The following is a 23234-nucleotide window of genomic DNA, read 5'->3' on the forward strand; positions in this document are numbered from 1 at the left end:
ATAAACTGTATTTATTTGTTATGAATGAGCCTCCATGAACTTCCAAGTAGTTTTATTTCAGTCTTCTAAATCTTATTTCAGAGATTCTCATTTTCAGAAAAGCAGCTGACAAGCTTATGATGGAGCAGGATGATATAATACTTGACATAGCAACTATGACATAACTACAGTACATAACCTCGAGCCAAGATGCTATCACATTTAGCTTATACTACAGGCTGCTATCTAATTAAGTAAGCTCGTAATAGGCAGTTGACAACATAAAGTAATCCTGCATACAGTCTTTTAACTTGTTTAAGTGGTTTTAAGATGTAAGACTATTTGATACAGTTGCTGTGGTTATAAACCAAAGTTGCCATGCAAAATATCCAGCTCAGCTACATCTGAAAATCCACGTATCAATCGCCTAGACTGGAAATGGGAAAACATTTATTTCACAGACTCTCATAAGAACCAGATCATGTTAATGACACATTTAATGACACGATTTTTTTCTCACATGAATATATTTATTAGCATGTGCTACAGTTGATGTTTTTGGCCATAAAGTGCAATAACAACTCAATAAAAGACAAGCAAAACGTTAACCCATTAAACCATGAACTCTACTGGGTCTCTGCGCCAGAGTGTGAAAACCAATAACGATGTAACGATGGATTAGTGATTAATGTTTTGTTAAACAAGCAAATAAACAAACAAGCAAAATCAGTGGTAACAATGAACATCGTTCCTTCATTAATAAGCCAAATCCGACTGTGAACTCTAAAGTAACTTATAATCTTGTTGACATTGAACAGCTAACTAGCATACACTGGACAGAGAACTACAAGTCCCACAATCCCTTGTTCAAAATACGGCTACGTCACTTCCTTGTCACGTCACGAAGTCCTAATTTCGTACTGATTGCGGATCTGTGGTTTGTAGCTTAAAACTACCTTTAACAGTTATATTAGAAACCAAGAACTGGCCTGAGCTCAGCATAAAGCCGCCTCAGCGAACTGACAGCACGGCCCAGTGTAGACTAACAATAATATAAACGTTATAAGCTGTTCACTAGCTAGTTTGTTTATGTTTGGGGTCTAAGCTAGTTTAGTTTAACATCTACTCGGTAGTGTGAGGTGAGTAAACACTGCAGCTCATACTGATACGGCGAGGTTTGATTACATCACTGAGTGTATTAGCTTGTGTTATGTAGCTTAGCTTGTTTGCTAACGAGCACCGATAGCAGAAGAACATGGAACACTTTATGTTTTATTTGTTTGTTTGTTTATTTTAAAACAGTACACAGCCACATTTAGTACATCAATGCAAACAGCTTAATTTCCTGCACATTGCTAACTACAAGACTTCATCTGGTTTTGTTGTGGTTATCATCTGATTTACAAGCTAATGAACTGTTATTGTTTAATAGTTTGTTTATTCGTTTTATGTTATGAAGGAATGCTTCATCCATGTTGATCCTGTGTCTTGTGATTAGAAAATGCCTTCAGCAGAGCATGCGCAGAAGAGCTACCTTCCTCTGGCAGGACGTCCTGATGGATACAGCAACTAGTGCATTCATGTATTACAATATAGTTTGTGTAGAAGGTGTTACTTCACTTTGTCACATTTGAACATGTCACATCTATGTTGAGGAAGTGTCTACATTGTTCTAGAGCTGAGGCTTTGTAAATTGTTATGGTTGAGGTCAGGGATCTTTGCGGCAGACTCAAGTTCTTCCTTCCACTCCAACATCAGCAAACTAATTGTTCACTTTGGAGTTTACTTTGTTAACCGGGACGCCGTCGTGTCCGAACAGGTGGATCCTTTGTTTCCAGAGAAGGGAAACTGTCATGGTAGCATACAAAGACGTGTTACACAAAATGTGTTACTTATCTGCTTCAAACTATGTGGCAACAATTTGGGGAAGAACTACGTATGGGTTTTAACGGTCAGGTTTCCATAAATGTTTGCTCATGTAGTTTATCTATGGTGCAACTTTTTTTTTTTTCATTGAATCTGTTTCATCTGTTCTTTTCTGGTCTGTTCGTTTTTAGGCATTTGTCTTAGTAATAATATCAAGAAACAGAATCGGGTCAACAAATTTATTTCTGCCTGCGATGTCGTGCTAAAAACTGCCAGTGATCTAGAAGAAATAAAGCCAAATAATAGAACATATCCTTATGCTTATACTCTGAAATATTTAGCTATTAAATTGAAGAAATAACAAGATATTAGTGTGTAAAACTGTTCTGAGTGATTACTGCAGCTGTGAGCACTCTGTGTTTGAGGGACACGGATATTTTGTTATGTTTTTGATGTTTGTTCAGTCTTCATGTTCATTTCCATTTCAGAGTTCTTCCAGTCGCTTATGAGGTTAAAGGTTCCCCTTTGAGAGATCTCCTAATCATCATATTCATATGGAGTAGTAGTTCTATGAAAACAGTATTTAAATCTTAAATCTGCCCTACAAGCTTGTGTCTAATCAACCGAGCGTGGGCCGATAAACCTGTCAGTGCATCTCTTTTGTTTTGTAGCGTTTATTGTGTTGAGTTACGATGCTTCAGTTTTCACCATACAGAAAATGTCATTTATTAAGTCCCTGGATTTTTTCTCATTTCTTTTTCTCACCCTTTTCCTGATGGATCCTTTATTGCCCATGTGATAAGAGAATTTTTGCATTATAATGTTTTTTTGTTTGTTTTGCTAGTGTTATGTGGTATCTAAAGTTGGAGATGTAAAGGGAAACATAAAGGCAGTCAGCATTGTTTAGCATCCAGGATATGGAAGTACATAAATAATGGATGTGTCTGGCCCCGAGCACACAGGCAGTGTCTTATTACATGCAGTAGAGAAGTAGGGGAAAAAACCTTAATTCTTGCAGTCCTGTTTTGTAGCTAGATTGACATGGCATCCACAGTTTGATCCTTTTACGCAAACCGAAGCAGGTATCAGCCTTTTCATTGCCTTTTCACCAGCGTGTTGCAACATTTACTGTAAATCCAGTGTTCAGGATTATCACATTCATTAAATTTGAGAGCCAGTGTGCATATGTAACTATAATTGGAATATATTTATGGTATAATAACTTTTTTCCAATCAAAAAAATACAACCGCAGACAAGGAAGTTTTCCTTGTCAAGCTCATATTGCCATTGAAGGAAGAGCTGTGTATGATCCTGGCCACTTCCTGAAATAGTCCTGCTTTAGCATTGAAATGTTTTTGTGTTGTTTCTCTTTGTGACCAGCTTCACCGGACATGGCTGTTAGGTGCAGCTTCCTTGCCTTTGGATATAAAGCAGTGGGTTTGGCCTGGTGAGAGTGACAGGTCATGGCCAGTCAGTGCAGCAGTGTGGACTCGAGAGCCACGACAAGGCGTGTGGGCTCCGTCAACTCCACCCCAATGTACACCCGCATTGATTCCTATGATGGCTTGGAAAAGAAGTGCATCTCTGACCTCCGAAGAACCTTCTGCCTGTTTGTGACCTTTGACCTTCTCTTTATCACTCTGCTCTGGATCATTGAGCTCAATGTAAGTTTGAGATGATAGAAGCTTGATGTTTAAGGCAACATTTACTTACTGTAAACAAATCAAAGTGAAGAAACGTAACGTATTACGTCAGATCAATGTAACGTATTACAGTAAACGCTACTTAAGCAATATCTGCATGATTTCATGCATTGTGCTGCTACCACAATCTTGGCTGATTAAATAACCGTAGTTGTACAGGTGTTCCTAGTAAAGGTAACTGAGTGTAAACGTACATACATCCTCTTTGTGGTCTTTGCTTCAGGTCAATGGAGGAATACAGGAACAGCTGAAAAAGGAGGTGCTCCAATATGACTACCACAGTTCCTTTTTTGACATTTTTGTAAGTAACAGTTTATTTGCTTCAATTTGCAATGCTCTACGTAAATAGGAGTGAATCTGGTTGGGAGAGAATCTGCTAATAGCTAAATGCTAATGGCTGTTGAGGATTTATTGTGTTTTACAGTGTTTTATGACATTTCAGGCAGCTAGTCTTCAGTATGCACTCACTTGTCTTGTGTCTTCTTGTTTTTGTAGGCAATCAAAATTCAATAAGACTAATGTTTTTTTAAGGGAACAGTTCCACAGAGTGTACACTTTATAGCATATATTGTGTAAAACACATGTTTCTTTTCTCCCTCTTTAGCTATTGGCTGTGTTCCGTTTTGTCGCCTTGATCTTGGCATACGCTGTCTGTAGACTTCGCCACTGGTGGGCCATCGCGGTACGTCCTCTTCCACAGGGGTTAATGTTCCTCATATTGACACAAGGGGGCACTAGTGGTCTGTCTTATGCTTTCTGTCATCTTTCATTGTCAGGTTTACTGCAAAGTTTAAATGTTTTGTAATAGAAGTCATTGGATGATCAGCACAAGTCTAATCAAGCTTAGAAACCTGTCAAAGTATTCACTTGGATATAAATAGCAAAAAATGAGCTAGTGCATTGCAAACAATACATCATTAAAGATCAGTGTTACTCAGGAATGTTTTACCTTTTAATTTTCTTTACAGATGATAACGGCGATCACCAGTGGTTTCTTAATTGCAAAAGTAATTATATCAAAGGTACAGTTTCTTTTTTCACTAGATTCCCTTTCACTAAACCGACTCTTCCTATAAAGTTAATAGCAGCACCGTACAAAGCTGAAGTTATCACACAACACTACTCACAGTAAAAATTCATCTAGATTATAAAGGACATCAGGTGAAGAGTTCATATGATCACTAACTTATTTCTTACAGTTCTCTGATTTATTTATTTTTTAATAGCCAGAGGTCGGTCGATTTTGACCGCCAGTGTAATTTCTATGACTTATTATTAAAATGCATCACAAACTGTAAAACGAAGAATGAATCGGCTCTTAATGCTTCTTATCCGTGTCCAGCTGCTGTCTCAGGGGGCATTCGGTTACCTGCTTCCCATCACCTCCTTTATCCTGGTGTGGCTGGAGACGTGGCTTCTAGACTTCAAAGTTCTACCACAGGAAGCCATTGAGGAAAACAGTGAGTTTGTTGTGTTAAATTACAACAGCGTTCGTACCGTCAATGATGTGAAAAAGTCTATCTATCTATCTATCTATCTATCTATCTATCTATCTATCTATCTATCTATCTATCTGTCTATCTATCTATCTATCTATCTATCTATCTATCTATCTATCTATCTATCTATCTATCTATCTATCTATCTATCTATCTATCTATCTATCTATCTATCTAAAACATATTAACAATCACACATTCTTGTGACAGGGTATCTAACAATACAGAGTATCTCAGAGACCGCTCCACTCATCATGCCAGGGCCTCACTCAGATGGACCGTTCTACTCACCACCAGAGTCTGTTGCAGGTAAGAGATCATTACCTACCAGACAGCACGATGCGTATCGTAAACCTGTTATAATGTAGACATCATGTGTTATATAATGTAATGTCATTTGTGAGCAAGCGGTACTGTTGTGCGACTGTTGAACCACAGGTTTAAAAAAAAGAGTCCAGGTGCACATCATTTATTCAGATACACTTAAACAAATGACCTTAAACCACATGGTGCCACAGAATAAAACCACAACCTTGTGAGTTTCGCAAACCCAGTTTATTTTACTAAGTAACAAGTCATTAGGTTTTTCCAGTAATCCTGATTATAATATTTTCATTTATTAATGAACAACCCAGTGCTTTTATAGCTATTCATAGTTACGTTTAATGCTGTGGGAAACACAGACACAAAAAGGGACGATCACCACTGAAGTAATGTACAGTATCAGTGGGGGAAAAATTAATTTAGAAGAATTCATCAGGTAATCTTTCGATCATACGCGATGCAACTGCATCTGTGCAACTGATTTCTATTCCTGTCCAATATAAACATAAATAACCCAAATGCTCTACAAACTTCCCGTGCCACAATAAACTGTCTGAAAGCAATTCATATTTTCCCTGTGTTTTTATAACATAAATCTGTTCACTCTTCTTCAGATTCTGATGAAGATCTGGATGACAAGCAGGACCTTGAGAAACCCATCGTCTAGCAGGTGTTAGAAGGTGCACGTGTATTGGAATGTTCATTAAGGCTGGGTCTCTGGGTTGCTCAGGAGTAATCAGTACTGTGCCAGCTTTAAGGTCTCGGCGTGTGCGACCCTACCTTGAGCTGCATTTTAATTTCTGTGGGTTATCTTCCAAGTGATCTTAACAGCCACTCTTTTCCCAAGCTCTCTCTACTGTAACCCGTTTACACAGAACAAGTCAATGAGCATCATGTTCAGCCAAAATGGTGTTTCTATATTGCCTTTTGATTTGCTCCTGAACAAATATCAAGGTTTAAAACGAACAAGTGTTTGCATTTGCTTTTCCTGCACTTTGATATTTTCTCGATCCACTTTTGTTTAAGGCTCTACAATAGCAAATGGCAGCAATTGTGACTTCCTGGTGTCTTATATAACGAGGGCTGTAGACTCTTCTCAATGCTTCTTGGGTTTATATAATATTTAGATCACTAAAATAATCCTTAATGTGTAAATGTTCATTAACTGGGGCTGTGACTGCAATACCACAGATTATTTGGGGTGTTCAGAATCGTATTTATTTAAATTGTTCTTCATGCTGTTTTATTCAGTCACTATTTTAACGTTTGCTGTCAGTCCTTGTAAACATGTTATAGGCAATTATATTTTACCTGTAACAGGTTTGGGACAGTTCGCTTTACACATAGAATAACATGCACCATAAAGGGCTCTCATGATTCTGCATGATCATCAGAACGATCATTTCACATGCATGTTGTCTGCCAGTAGACATTACCAAATACCACACGTGCATTTATTCATAAGAAACTTTTTTAAGCAGTTGATTTTTGAGTTGATACTTTAGGCAAGATCTTTTTGTATGTGAGGGCTGTGTGAAACGATCAGCCTTCGAGATTTGGAAATCATTTTGTGCCATTCTGCTTTTTTATGTTAAATCATTAGTTTTAATTAAAGTTTCTTTTCATTTCAGATGACTGTGTCAATTTCTTATTAATTAATAATAAATAAAAATAAGTGTGTGTGTGTGTGTGTGTGTGTATATGTGTGTGTGTGTGTGTGTATATATGTGTGTGTGTGTGTATATGTGTGTGTATAAAATATTATATTACTATATATTATTAATATAAATATAATACACTAATTTATATTTATTATTATATAAATATGTATATGTGTGTGTGTATATAGATATATAGATATGTGTGTGTGTATATATCACTTTCAAACATTACACCAATACCAGTTACACACACACACACATCCTGTAGAAGCTAATAGTTTCTCAGCACATAACAGAGATGAGGGGAAGCTGCGGCATGAGTTTTATTTCCCGTAAGCCCTCTCAGTTGCAGTGTATGAAATGAACACTCAACACTTTATACCCACAGCCGTTTCTGTCATTTCGTTCTACAACAAAATGACCTTTAAAAAAACAAAAAGCTTCCCAAAATATTTGGGGTTCCCCAAAGAATATTTAAATAAATTCAAGCAAATTGACATTTTCCATTTATTTGCTCTAAAACTCTATTTTTGCCTTTAACCATGTCCTCTTTATCTGAGCTGTATGCTACAGCGGTGGTTTATCGCTGATCTATGCTACGCTGGTGTCGTACCTTGTCGTATGTGTCAGTTTCTCTAAAGTTTTGCATGTGACTTTGGGGTTCTCTTTTTCGATCCCCATGGAACATGTACACGCTACTTTGTCTGAAATTGCCAAAGCAGTAACTATGCTAGAGTAAGCCTTTCAATATTACTGTGTCGGGATGTGTCCCCAAACCATAAAAAGCATGTCAGGTCAAAGCACACAAAGAAAATGATCTTCCCTGTAAGCAACATAGTTGCTTATGAGAAATCATCAGGGGAACATTCTAGTAGTGCAGTTATGTTTACCAAAGACTTTCTTACTTGTTTAAAATCACAAGCGTCATTGCGTCATTTTTACTATTAGTTGAAAAGTCCCTGCAATCTTGCTTATACTGCTGTGAATCTTAAAGGGCTACAGATATGTTGGACTGTACATGTGTGTTAAACGTAAAGATTTGTAAAACTGGGTCAAGTAATACTGAAACCATCTCTCAGTACCATCTGTCAGTGATCTAGTTACAGGGCAGAGTCACTCCTGACCTGTTTTTTTTTTTTTTTGGAATACACAAGAGACGCATTTATCGTCTTTATTTCTTTATTTAAACATTATTTTAATGAGGTAATCTCCGACATTTCTTATAGTATCCATAGTGCAGAAAAAATGACTTCTAAAAATCAAAGCACTGTTCAAGGTAGTAACAGATGAAGGAAGTAAACAATTTGTGTGAGAATACACGTCATTAAAATCACTCTTATGTTTTCAGTGCATTTGTAAAATGACAGAAAAAAAGAGGATATAAAGCAGGTACTAGTACAAATTCTACTTCAAAACAAATTAATGGAAATCATAGAAAGGGCTTCTCAGTTAGCTTTGCTTCTGACCGTCTCCTCTTTCACTCTGTTTCTCGTGCACAGCAAGATGGAGAGGAAACAGAAATACAGCACATTTTTCACCAGCAGTATCACGTATGACACACTGAACAGGTACAGATTGTGACTGAGCTGAAACAAACCTGTACAGAAGAGACACAACAAAATAATCACACTTAAAACCTGAGCATTCAAGCATTTAAATATGGTTTCTTAAAAAATAATAATTAAATGCTACTGTTGTTACATTTCGGAATGACGAATCTCTGCTCATCGAAGCTGCTGTCGTGTTGAACAGTGCAGATGAAGTTATTACGCATAGCTTTTTTCTCGTCTACGATGAGCATGCTGGTGATCTGAATTTGATCTTCATCTCTTTGCTCCAGCTGCTCCACATCTTTCAGCTCCACTTTTTTTCCACTCTGATACTCTGCTTGCCATGTGAATCTCACCAGGTTTGGGAACATGCATCTCGCCTGGCACAGCAGAACAACTTTTCCATTTTCTTGTGGGTTGGACACTGGGTACACAGACACTTGAGGTCTTTTCACCTGGTTCTTTATGGTGTCTGAATCTATAGACAACATACAAGTGTAGTTAGTGAGCAATCAGTAAACATGATTAGACAAAAAGACAAGCAAAATGAAGTTATATTTACTATATGGCCAAGAAATTTGGACACTAGACCTTCATACCCATACCACAAAGATTACACGTCACTGGACCCAAGGTGCAAACATGATAGCATGTGACAATGTATTTTACATTTTAAGGCATTTGTAAGACTCTCTCTTATCCTGAGTGACTTACATTTAAACAGTGTGTTTAAATCAAGGGTCTTGCTCAAAGACCCAACAGTGGCATCTTTACAGTTCTGGGATTAGTACTCAGAACAGTAGTCCACTTCCTTAACAACTGAGCTAAACAAGGACACAAACTGAGGACCATAAGAACGCTATAGGACCCTGACCTCAACCATTCTGAACTACGGGCTGAACTGGAGCGTCAACTACACACACAATTCGTCTGAGATAAGTTCCCAACCTCCCCAATCTCTTATAGCTAAATAGACACAAATCCTCACATCTCTAAACTCTACATGCCTTTCCAGAAGAGTAGAGATTATTATATTAGAAAAGAGGACTGAATTTGGACTGCGATGTTCAACAAGATATTATGAGAGTGATGGTCAGGTTGTTCACAGTTCAAGCAAAATAATCTAATCTATGATGTATCTAATAAATATTTGTATAACATATAACATAAGTTATAACGTATAAATAAGTGAGCAACTGTTTAATATAATACATACATATTAATTCTAAAGTTATACTAAAACCAAGGATCAATTCCAAAATGCTGAGCATGAAAAACTTCACACAAATATGAAATCTTTTAGTCTTTTACGAGACAAATTCTAATAAGTGTGTAATTATATATTAAATAAATATTTATATATGTGTATTACTTTATATCAACTGCATGATGTGCTCATACCGGTGACGATAAGATGAGTTCCAGATCCAAATACTTTCCTGGTATAGTAGTAGTCACACTGTGACACAGACTTCATCAAATACTTCTAACAAAAAATGCAGTGCATCTAAATAATAATACAGTAGTGTGTACAGTATATTCTAAACACATCTCAGCACCAAGGCCATTTGCATGCTGTGTAATTCATAATAATTAGACATTGTCACTTTAGTCAAGTTTGCTTTACATTAAGAAAATTAGTTTTAAAAGCTTAAAGTAGAGACAAAAATATTCATTCAAATTTTTGCTTGAAATGATGTAATATTGAATAACTGATGTATCACATCTAATTTTGTTAACCTACTTAAGAATATTAAGTAAGCAAACCAAACTCAAATGAAGATATTTCAACAGATTAGTCCTAGGGTTAGGATTAGGGTTAGGATTAGGGTTAGGCTGATCTTACCACTAGATGCTGGTAGAAGGTGCCGCTAACTCAGGTAGAAAGGCATTTCTTAAAACTGCTGCTTATCTAAAACTTTCTTTTAAGTCATGTGATACTGTAAAAGGTCTTTACTCTGAAAGCCAGGAGAAATTCTTAGTAATTCATGCGCATATTTTAATTTTTGTATTCCTATGTCTTTTGTAACATACACAAACATAAAAGCTAGTTTGTTCCACACAGATATGAATTTGTATAAAGTATCTAGAGTGTTTATTTATCTCATTTTTTCTCGTTTGTTATTTTACCATCTATTTTTGAAATACGGTTATGTATTATGATTATGACATCATTAGTAGTGTGTAGTAATTTTGCATTTTAATCACATTATTTTTATGCTGTTGATGTTTAACTCAATAACAAAAGGGGCACACACACTGGATCTTGTTTGCATAAACATCTCCGGTGTGTACAGTCCGAAACTCCGCCCCCACCCTAGCTACTTAGACCACATCTCTGTTACCCAGTTCTGAAGCAGGTGAAACCCTGGCAAGCAGGAGCCATCTGTGCTCTTCAGGACTGTTTTGAGTGCATTGACCATCACACATGCTCCAGTCAGAAGCTGTGGATGACTGCAAAGGTGAAGACTAGAGACTCGCCCTAAGAACAGTGAGGGCCAATGTGTCCTGAGTCATCAGAGAGGCAAATCATGCACATGGCTCAGTTCTGAACTTTGCCTGGCCTTCTACTAAGCTGAGGACATCACTCAGTACACACCGGCCTTGCCGTCGTGATCCTGGCTGTGCTCCTCGCTCACCCCTTATGCCTCACCGAGATCCTCGCTCCCCTATTGGGCCTTTCTGTGACCCTTGCTCACCCTCTGAACTTTGCTGCTCTACTCACTCATTCTTGGTTTTTGTCAGGATCAAAACTCCCCAGTATTTTCAAGCAGGGTCTATCAGGACTTTTATTGGACATTCTCTGTCGGAACATTAGGGGGCATTCTGCCAGCTTGTGTGTGTCACATGTTTTTGTCTGTTTTTGTCTATTAACTTGTCTATTTATTTCCTCCGCATTGCGAGTCCTCGTTGTGACTTTTTAACCTGTCTATGGTTTTTGTTATTTGTTATGAAATTGTTTTGTTTTTTAACTTTTATTTTGCAATTAGTTTTTATCGATTAAGACAGCCCTGTTTCAGATTTCAAGATGCTCGTAATGAGACACATCAAGACCCTGTTGAACCGCAACTTGACAGATGATGTCATTACCACTATGCTCCATCTTCACAGAAAGTACACATACTGTACATATGAATGCTGTTTATAGACTTCGGTGAAGCATTAAGCATGATTATTCCTCAGCATCTGTCTGGAAAGCTAAGGCTGCAGCATCTCTACCTTTACCTAGGTTGAGCAAAACAAAATGCTGTAGGGAGCATTACTTTTACATCCACAGCATTTTACTATTGCACGTTGTTCATTATAAAACTCTGTACTGGTTGGTAGTGTACTGTCCTTTCTCAACTACTGTACTACGCAGTCTTGCAATGTTTGCTCACCTGCACTTTTGGGGCAGTGGTGGCTCAAGTGGTTAAGGCTCTAGGTTGATCGGTGGACCAAGCTGCCAATGTTGGGCCCTTGAGCAAGGCCCTTAACCCTCTCTGCTCCAGGGGCACTGCATCATGGCTGACTCTGTGCTCTGATCCCAGTTTGTAGTCAAGTGAAATTAAGCAACCAAAAGCTCCTGAAGAACTAACAGGTCTGTGTCATTTCTGAGTTCACCACGGTTTATGAGGTTTAACGCACTGATGTGTGTCATTTATACATTATACATTCTGTATACACTGCATTTAACAAGACCTCGGTCACCAATATGAGAAAGAACTAGTGATGGCTCCTACAGGTTTGTTTTATCTATGAAGTGATGTATGATTTTGTTTAATGTCATATACTGTAAATGATGTGTGTTAGTGAGGTAAATGGTTCAGCATGCAGAATGATGATTACAAGCTGTATGATGGTGGGTTCAATGCTGTAGAGTTCTTGTACAACACTTGTAGTGTTATCTCACTGTGTCTCTCCACACCCAGCAGGCACAATAGTATGTTGCTGAATGCTCTGTCTTTACATTGGGGATTATTAAAAATAGTTGATTTCCTCTCTCCTCGGATTTCAGTGTCTCAAATCCAGGTTCATTGTGGATGGTTTGACCACCAATATACACATATTGAATTCTCTTGAAAGGTTCACCTTCTTTCTTCTGATACCAGTGAATGGAATATTCACACTTTGAAAAGAAGCTACATTCTATCTTGGTCAACTTGTTAGCAGGTTTAGTCATTAAGAACTTCTGATGCAGCTCTTCAGCATTGTCTGCTGTGGAAAAAGTGCAAAATTACCGCTAAAGAAAATGAGGTATTATAATTAAAACAGAGTCAGTGAAGAGAATTAAATAGATTAAAGGAGTAAATCTTACCTGAACATAATAGGGAAATGAGCAACAGAAAAGGCAATGTGAGATTCATGGCAAGTGTAAGGTGTGTAAGATGCTCTGTGGAACCGAAGGGATTACTGAAGGAATATTAGTAAGAGAGGTTCACTCTGTAGTTTACTCCCCCTCTGGTGATCTGCTCACTGTCAGTCTTTTTACAGCAGCAGAAGTACACCAGGTAACAACGTGATAACTGTTTTTAATATTAATAGTCTGGAATAAAATGCCTGTGCAAGATCATTTCTGTTGCATTTTAACTGCAAATTAAATTAAAGTTGTTTTTTATTTATTTATTTTTATAGGAATCTCCCAGCTAATGTCACGTCCTGCTTTTTTGATAGATTCTTTGTCTAAATATTGATGAAATATATTATTAATATTCTCCTTCAATGTTAGTGGCAATACCAGTGTCTGCCACTATGATTTAATTTTAATTTAGATTTTAAAATTGACTAAAGTTTAGAAAGAAATTCACTGAAAAATCCACTTTTTTAAACTTTAAATTTTAAATTTTAAACTTTCCTCAGACACATATTGTACATTTCTATATGTCAACTTTTACCTGTCCTTTATGTAATCACGTAGCAAAAGGCAAAGCAAGGAAACACATCATACACACACTCACACACACACACACACACACACACACACACACACACACACACACACACACACACACACACACACACACACACACACACACACACACAATGCTGTCTTCAGATCAGAAGAAATTATATGCTAATAGTTTAAATGCATTTTAAATGTTTTCAGAGTGATTACCATTAGGGGGCTGCAGAGTTCTGTCACAGTATAGTCATCATGTCTCATGAGTAAACAGGGGTATTTTATGACAATTTCAGGAAAAGTGGTATTTTGAGAGTGCAGGTGCATCATCACCGATAAACATGGTCAAAACTGCCTATGATAGCAAATGTGCATTTATTTTTAATTCAAATAGACTATGAATATTTTAAAATCATATCGTATTCTTATTCATTTGCACTGAAGGAATTTCATTTTCAATTTTACCAGCACAATGGGTTTCATTCTGCCAGAGGAATGGAAATGGACTTTCAATCAGAATAAACAAACCAATGATTTCAGGCTGTGAGTCTGAAATAAAAAGAGTCGGGACTCTGTTGGTTTTCAATGTGAGACATGTATTTTTCTTCTGTTAGATACCATTACAAAGAATTTGTAACATTTGAGAAAAAGGGTTAACTAAATTGGTGAGTTATCTGCTATAGTTCAGTCTGAGCTGGCATTAGCAAACACTGCTGGTTTAAAGTGAATAATGCCAACTTACACAGACTGATGTTTTCAGACAAAATGTATGACGTAAATGCCAGAAAATAATTTATTCAACATTATATCAACAGTTTTAGTTAGATGGTTAATGAGTTTTTTTTGTGAAAAATATAAAAAAGAAACATTTCTTTCTTAAAGAAAGTGTGTGTGTGTGTGTGTGTGCGTGTGTGTGCGTGTGTGTGTGTGCGTGTGTGTGTGTGTGTATTTACTTTGCAGTTTGAAGATGATTTCATATTCTTCATGTAGTATATGTAATAATTTAATATTAAAACAAAACTCATGGAGTTCATGGAAATAGTGAGAATAGAGGATGACACACACTTTCTTAGATCTGCCGCTGATTCCAACTGTACATTTAAAGTAACCTACAAAAGTAGCCTCATTGTTTTCTTAATGCAAACGTTTTCTTAGATGTTTATTTCATAAGCACTATATTAAGAAAAAAATCCAATCATGACAGAAAATGTTATGTTCTGACGTTATCTAATTTTACAGTTAAATGTCAGGAATGAGAGCAGTAATAGGTCAGACAAGTAAGCTAATCAGAGAAATATAACTAATTAACATCAGTTTATAAAAACATTATATGATCCCCTTATTCTATGTATTTCAGTTATAGTGTAGTGGAGATATTAATACAAATGTCTAGAAGCTATGCAGAAACACAGAGTTATTTTTGCTCTTAGTGAAACCACACAGAGCCTCAGAGATTCACACACCAACATCCTGCAGAAGCTTTGAACTGTGTTCAAGTTGCATGTGGTTTTCTAGTAAACACACTCAGCTGCACTGCATGCAACACCTACCACACTGCCCCTTTACACACACATACAAACACACACAAACACACACACACACACACACACACACACACACACACACACACACACACACACACACACACACACTCTCTCTCTCTCACATACATACATGCATACATACACAAATACATACACATATACACACACACATACATAGACACACACACATAGACACACACACATACACACACAGATGTGCACACATACATACACACACACACACACACACACACACACACTTCAAGCATCTGCACAACTGATATTTGTTGTATATTTTGTTTAATATTGCTCAATAAAATGCTACTTAATATTTAAAAAAAATTTAATTGATATTATTTGGTAATAAATAAACCACAAAAATTGTTGTATGATGACATAACATCGGTATTGGTATTGTGAACATTCTCCACCAAAACTATTTTTTATGAATATTAATCACTATATTTTACTATATTAGCTGTGTATTCTTCTTCTTCTCCAATATGTAATATATGCCTTCCTGCAGATGAGTGCAACAATTTTCTTTCCTAATAAAGATCTTCTACCATCTTAGATTTTGACTAAAACATTTCTTTTGCTAATCCTCCTACACTACCTCATATTGACATACTGAAAGTGTCAACCTGTTTGCACATTTGCCTCTTGCACATTCCTGGGTATCTTAATATTTAAGACTTTAGTATAATGCACATATGCACATTGCCTTGTACATCCCTGTGTATCTTATATTTATAACTACAGTTTACTTTCATGCACATTATTTTTCATTCTACAGTATACATATTTTTTAGATATTTTATTCTACAGTATACATATCTCTTTTTTTTATATTTTATTCTTATATTTTCATTGTTTACTCTTATCTCATTCTTTCATTGTTGTGTTTCTCTAATAAGTGCAATGTCCATGAAGTGGGCCTGACTCACATTTCACTGCTGGTTATATGTGCCCTATATAATTGTGTATGTGACAAATAAAACTCTTGAAACTTGAATCTTGAATCTTGAAAGTTATTTCCATTCATCACCAAATTTAGCATCCATCATCCGACCTAGCGAAGTTATGAAAAGAATGTTTATATTGCAAACAGTTCGCTCGTAATGTTCCAACAAATCTGATGCCGAAGCTGCCAAACAGGAAGGGGGTCTATATCACACTAAACCTTGCACACTGATATGTCCTGTCTAAACAACTGTCTAGAGCCTTTTTAGCTGAACAGCGTGCTATAATTCAGGCAACACATGAGTGACAGGGTTTAAAAACAAACTGCATTTTTATTGAATGATAAACACAACATAAAGACAAATATAATTATGAGTGGGGAAAAAATGATAAGAAGAAAGACAAGAAGAAAAACAGTTGGTGTCAAATCATGTAATATTATTATTAGTAGTAGTAGAGGTATTGCATTTGGAATACATTCTATACATAATGTTGAAAAGAAGGCTGCTGAGGCTGTGCTCGGGTTTGGAAAGCCATTTATATATCACATAAAAAGAGGAATAAAATAACATAAGGAGAAGAAGAGACAGAAATGCTTAAATGGCCATATGTAAGTTCAAATGTGAAGTCTGTCTAGACAGAAAAGCTCATCTTAATATATGTCTAATGCAATGCCCAGAAGAAATCACAGACAAGTATAAAGACACACAAGGTTTAAATATACAGTATAGCATATATACTAAAATCTGCCTGTAGAATATGTGACAGGGAACATGGTGGTGTAATATACTGTAGAGTAGGGTGTTAAAAACCTTCTGTGTTGTTTGGTTGATGAACCGATCAGGACGGAATCGCTGCATTTGTCTTGCACAGTAAGACAGAGACGGTGCAGAAATACAGTATGTTCTTGACCAGCAGTATCACATACGTCACACTGAACAGATGCAGACTGTGACTGAGCTCAAACAAACCTGCACAGGTGACACACAAAGTCAGTATCATAGAGTGTTTCATCCTGGGCATTAAACCATTCAATCATTTAGTTTTACTTGGTTGCAAAATCGAACTTGACAAATGAAATATTGAAATGTTATTCCATGCAATGTAAAATTCTTTGTAAAGCTAAAATGAAATTCAGCTCACTAAAGAGACCTTACATATATATAAACACAAGACTGTGTGTGTGTGTGTGTGTGTGTGTGTGTGTGTGTGTGTGTGTGTGTGTGTGTGTGTGTGTGTGTGTGTGTGTGTGTGTGTGTGTGTGTGTGTGTGTGTGTGTGAAATATTCTCCAAAATGTCAATCATTAGATCAGACGTAAGCATATATATTTACCAGAAGTCATCAATTTCTTCTCTTCACCCTCTTCAGTTTTTGACATTGAACACATTTGTGTGGTGATATCATCTTTGTCTGTAAATAAATAAACAAACAAATAAATAAATATGTCCCATATGTTATGGAATTGTGACAATAGTTTTTCACAAGGAATGAACAAGACTGTACAGAAGTTAAACGTATTTGTTTATAAATTAAACTTGCTATTGCTGTTACCTCTTGGAACGATGACACTCTGGTCTTCATCGCTGCTGTCGTGTTGAACAGAGCAAGTGAATGTACTGGTCCTCACTTTGTCCTTGTCTACAATGAGCATGCTGGTTATACGGACTTCCGGATTGTCATCTCTCTGCTCCAGCTGCTCATCATCTTTCAGCTCCACTTTTTTCCCACTCTGATCTTCTGCTTGCCATGTGAATCTCACCAGGTCTGGGAACATGCCTTTTGCCTGGCACAGCAACACACGCTTTTTATTCTGAAGCGGCTTGGACACCTGGTATACAGCCACTTGGGGTGTTTTTAGCTGGTTCAAAGTGTCTGTATGTTTAGGAAAAATGCAAATAATTAATAAATATTCCAAGCAATTAATAAATGTTATGTCAGCTATTTGTGACTCCACACTCAATTCTTGAAAAATTATATGGAAGGAGGCATAATATAATATAATATAATATAATATAATATAATATAATATAATATAATATAATATAATATAATATAATATAATAAAAAGTATATATATATACTTTGATTACCTCTGAGTGAAATGTTACTACACCAATTATAATTATTGATAATTGACTATATAAGATGACAAATATTTAGTCCTAAATTTATGTTAACATTAAAGATTCAAGTATTACTTATTTGGGAGCATTGAAGTCATATGTTTGTAAGAGTTTGATTTATATTCCATGATAAATATTTCCTATAACCACTAGATGGAATAAGAGCCTAAACAATTGAAGTTTCAAATTTATTGTAAAGTTAGAAGACCTAAAAATTCAGTACTTTGGACATTTCATCTCAGAAATTGTTGCCTCTACAACTCTGAAGAGTTGAGAAAACATCCAAGAAGTTATGTTAAATAGTTAAATGTTAAATTGAGTCAACAACCTGCTCTTTGCCACCAATGTTTTATATCGAGTTAATTCACTTTACTTTTTAAATTAATATTTGGTTCATAATTTGGTGAATATATATCAGATATATATCGTCTTTGATATATCATTAGTAAGGGTTTTCAAACAAATTAAAGAAACAAATCTGTTCCTAATTAATACAAACTTTGGGTGCATTGTTCATCTTTTTTTTTTTTTAAATAGTCCCAATAAAATCTGGAATGGAATAATTCATATATGTGATATCTGTACAAACAAACTAAAATAAAATTTAAAAAATGTCTCTAGCTGTTTTGAACAATGCCTGAGCAGTTAATAATGTAATATAGTGCCAACTGATTATGGTTATCACTACCAGCATGACATGCAGTAATTTGTGTTTATTTTTTAATCTATAAATTCTTGTTTCATTAAAGGAGCTTAATATGTTGCCAGACCACAGCTTAATTTCTCTGAAAAGATCATTTCTCCTTTTAATATATAAACCCAAACCGAATATACATTAAAATGAATTCCATTAATTACAATTTATTAAATGTATCGTTGTGCATGTAGTAAATATATATACACACAATTTTTGCTCTTTTGAATGCAAAATGTTTGGACACAGGGTATTTTACAAATCTGAAAATCTATATAAAATTCAATTCAACCAAACTTATAATTTAAATTTACTTTCGTATTACTTTCCTTTAATTTGTCTTTATTTATGCAGATTTGAATGACAATTTTCAATTCTCACTGAACTGAAAAAAATATATATATTTTATTGTCTCTGTTCTGTAATAACATTTACAGTTATATATAATTATATATATATATATATATATATATATATATATATATATATATATATATATATATATATATCATTGTAAGCATTGTCTAAATAACTTACTAAATAGATAAATAAATGTTTATAATATACATACATTAAAAATATGCCCTTGCTAGTAACAGTTGGCTCAGAATCAGAAATGTGAGTATTGCATGTTGCACTCAAGAACAGATTACATGAAATATATTTAAACAGCCACTTCAACAGTTTTTAGACTCTGAATACAGATACTAGTTTTATGTATTAGTGTCAAATATTGAATACAGTGAAACCTAAACCTAGTTTTCTTGTAATTTGCTGGATGCTTAGATATTGCCATAGCTATACATAAATGTTACTAAATATTTCTGAAAGCATTGTACAAACACCATCACTTACCTGTTACATAAAGTTTTGTGCCAGAGCCGAAGAGTTTTTTGGATCACACGGTGTTTTGTTCAGTGACAAAAAAAAGACTCTTTGAGAACAACTTGTCTCTTCCATGTTGATTTTGTACAGCTGGAAACAGCTTACATATGAATTTTAGTTTTAAATATTTAGAGCAGTAAAGACAAGAAGCAAGCAGATGGAGATGATTGTGCAGGTTTATTGTGACATAATTCTAGTAGTAAGTGGTCATATATTTTAATGAGAGGATGATATCTTCATCTCATTAAAATATATACTAGAATTATGTATACCTCAGACATGTAAAAGACAAATCTACTGACATTAATGCAAATGTTTAATTGTTATTTTCATTTTTTTATTACACTTAGTCTGGTTAAATCATTAGAATAAGTCTTTATCTATCACATATACACTTACAGCCCATTAAATAAGTTTCTTTGCATAAAACATATTTAAACATCAAATTTACAAATTACAATATGTCTGAAAGATAACACACATACCTCTACATTTCTAATCAAATCTGTTCATAGAAAAACATGCAAAAATGTAACATGAACAGATGTAAATTCTAATTATGTCTACAGTAATACATTTTCACGTTAATTAACAGCAACATTAGCAGTCAGTTCCTGTCTCATCACCTGAGGTAAAAGTCCCTCATGGTGTTTGACAAAGCGTAGCATTAGTGTCATTTCTTCACTTGACACTACACTCTTACATCAGTGGCTAAATAATGGGTGATAAATTCTGTTCTGTTGGCTGAATTTCAAATTCACAAATGTTTTATTTTTTAGCTTTGCGGAAATTTTTGAATGCCATTATCTGATTATAAAATCAACTAATTCTGTTTTGCTATGCTCTTAATGATCAGAGAAAAAATCTGAGCAAAATGACAGACAACCAAGATAGACAACAATCTTTCTCTTAACCCAAAATAACCTCTCACACAGGCAAGGTTGACGGTGACCTAAATAAAAAACATTGTTTTGGTAAAATATCTTTTGTTTATTACATAGCAATTCTGCTAGCTACAAAAGTGCAGGAAACAACTAATAGATTGCAAGACTGTTAGTTTAGTATGGTCAGGATATGGAACGATATTGATAAGATTTAATATGCAAACAAAAATTGTAGTAAAGTGAATTATAACAAACCGTAATTTACTGATCAGGTGGTTTTGATTGTAGCCTGTAAATGTATGAGTAAAAGATTTGAGCTGAGGTGCTTATTGAGTCAAGTACATGAAAGAATCTGTGTGGCAGAGCATTCACTTAACATCTCCCTTGAAATCTATACAATATTAAGAAAATAATATTTATTTTAAGAAGACAATGAGTGAAGGCGGTGTAAAGGGATTTTATTGTCTGTTCTTTATGAAATGCATCACAGAAACATCATCAGGATGGTCCTGGATGCATCTGAAAAGTTTAGATGGCTGTGGATCAAAATGTCTTATCTCTGGTCAGCCATTGACAGGGAGGACTAAATTTCTCTTCAGTTTTCCCTGAATGAGGTAGATAATTTTGAAAGGGCCAGGAAGTGGACTGCATTTACTAAAAAATACTTTCAGAAGTGTTCTGGATCTTAAAGGATGACGTATCTAAGAACATTAACCAGTTCAGGATTATATGTTGTATCAGAATTAAATATCTGAAATAAAAATATCATACTCTTGTAGGCCCTTGCAATTTTTTTTATTTTGTTTACACCATAAGATGGTTAATACATTAGGTCTGCATCAATATCTAGGGAAGGTTAGGAACCTCACTAGAGATGGATAAAAGCTTCTTGAATTAATATCATCATTTGTTGCACTGTTTTGGTTATGCTGTTTGCACCCCACCTCTGACAAAACAGAGGTAGTGCTACTGCAATGTGAGCTATGTAAGTGGTCAGCAGTCGTGGCTCGAATTGTTAAGAATCTTGCCTGATGATCAGAAGGTATAGGTTCAAGCCCCAGCATCCCCAAAACTGGCACGGTTGGGTCCTTGAGCAAAGCCCTTAACCCTCTCTATTCTAGAGATGTTGTATCTTGGCTGCCTGTGCACTCACATCATGTACCTGCAAAATTAACAATCAGATGAATAAGCACTTGGGATCAAATGAGGAAGAATCCCTGATAAATTAAATTTGCACATGCAGTCCAATCCTGTGATAAGAAAGTGTGCATTTTTCCTTGCACAACCCAACAAAACTAGTTATTTGCCTCGGAAACCCACTTTTATATTTTACTGCTTGACTAATGTACCTGCTACTTATTATCTCGTCCATTTGCAAAGAAATGAATTCAAAAAGTATTAAACACTACTGAATGAGTTTTTGCATGTAAACATAGACTCTTTTCTCACTGTGATGCTGCTCCCTGTTCCCACAGCCAGCAAGCACAGTAATATGTCGCTGAATGCTCTTTCTTCAAATCATGGATTATCAAAACAAACTTATTGTTTGTGGTCTCTGTTTTTAAGAACTCAAAACCAGGTTTGTTATGGTTTGTTCCATCTTTGATTTTGACATACTGAACCATCTTTAAAGCTTCATTCTCTTTTTTCTGATACCAGTAAAGGGACAAATAACAGTCTTGTGGAAAGATACATTCTATCTTGGCAAGCTTGGTGGCAGGTTTAGTCATCAGCATCTTCTGGTCCAGTTTCACATCACTGTCCACTGCTGAAAAGAAAAGAAAAAATTATTTTAAACATATTATTAAGGTTTCTAAACAATATTTGTATGACTTAACATCTGTAATATCTGTTATCAGTCACTAAAAAATAAAATATGAAAGTTGGAGTATAACATTTTATGAGCTAGAAAGAAAAGTTTATAAGAAATGAAAGTATATATTAAGACTTGAAGCTTACCTGCACAAATTAGGAAATTCAGCAATAAAAATAACAGCAGCGAAAGATGCATGATGACTAAAACACTTAGGAAGCGCATGAGACAACACCTGAAGGTACTGTACTGGGAACTGAATGAACAATATTCAAAGAGGGTAATCATACAGCTCACCCCTTCTTCTTGTAAACTCATTGTTATTCATCTAATGATCTAATTTAGGGTAATGACAAAAAATGCTATCACAATACAATGCTTGTGTTATATTTACAGTGAGAAATTACTATTTGGAATTATTTGATTTGGGCTCATTGGATTTATGCAATTTAATATATAATTTCGTTCCACATTCCACACTTGTACACAGTATACTGTACACTAAAAAGCTACAGAGCCAAGACATTAAGATCCCTGACAGTACATTTGGTTTAATAATATGTACAGTACATTTAACATACACCCATCTCCAGAGCAACTTACACTATATCTCATTTTTATATGACTAAGGGTTAAGGACTTTGCTCAGAGGCTCAGCATCGGCATGACTTTGTAAACCTGGGACTTAAACACACAACCTTCTAATAGGTAGGCCAACACTTTAATCACTAGGCTACCACTTCCCATGTGGGTTGAAAGCTGTCTCTGGACAGGTGAGCCAAGCAAGATTTGTGGTGGCTCAAGGAGTATATGAACCCTGACTTACACAGAACCTGCCTTGCTCAGTTAGGCTCACTAGTGGCTA

The 23234-nt window shown here is 35.5% G+C and overlaps 1 protein-coding gene across 3 annotated transcripts; it reads left to right on the forward strand.

Moving 5' to 3' along the window:
* The first annotated feature begins 820 nt into the window (after positions 1-820).
* On the forward strand, positions 821-7002 carry stard3nl (STARD3 N-terminal like). 3 transcript variants are annotated; one of them, XM_027133001.2, is made up of 8 exons: positions 821-916; positions 3227-3510; positions 3773-3850; positions 4154-4231; positions 4518-4571; positions 4892-5009; positions 5259-5357; positions 5987-7002. In XM_027133001.2, exons 2-8 carry the CDS (start codon positions 3310-3312, stop codon positions 6037-6039), a joined length of 681 nt encoding a protein of 226 aa, XP_026988802.1. In that variant the 5' UTR covers positions 821-916; positions 3227-3309; the 3' UTR covers positions 6040-7002. The 3 variants fall into 3 exon arrangements, with proteins under 3 accessions (XP_026988802.1, XP_026988793.1, XP_047677165.1); XM_027132992.2 differs by lacking the exon at positions 821-916 and adding an exon at positions 923-1118; XM_047821209.1 differs by lacking the exon at positions 821-916 and adding an exon at positions 1146-2927.
* Positions 7003-23234: the final 16232 nt, after the last annotated feature.

This window comes from Tachysurus fulvidraco, chromosome 1 (assembly GCF_022655615.1).
Source record: "Tachysurus fulvidraco isolate hzauxx_2018 chromosome 1, HZAU_PFXX_2.0, whole genome shotgun sequence".
Lineage (NCBI taxonomy): Eukaryota > Metazoa > Chordata > Actinopteri > Siluriformes > Bagridae > Tachysurus > Tachysurus fulvidraco.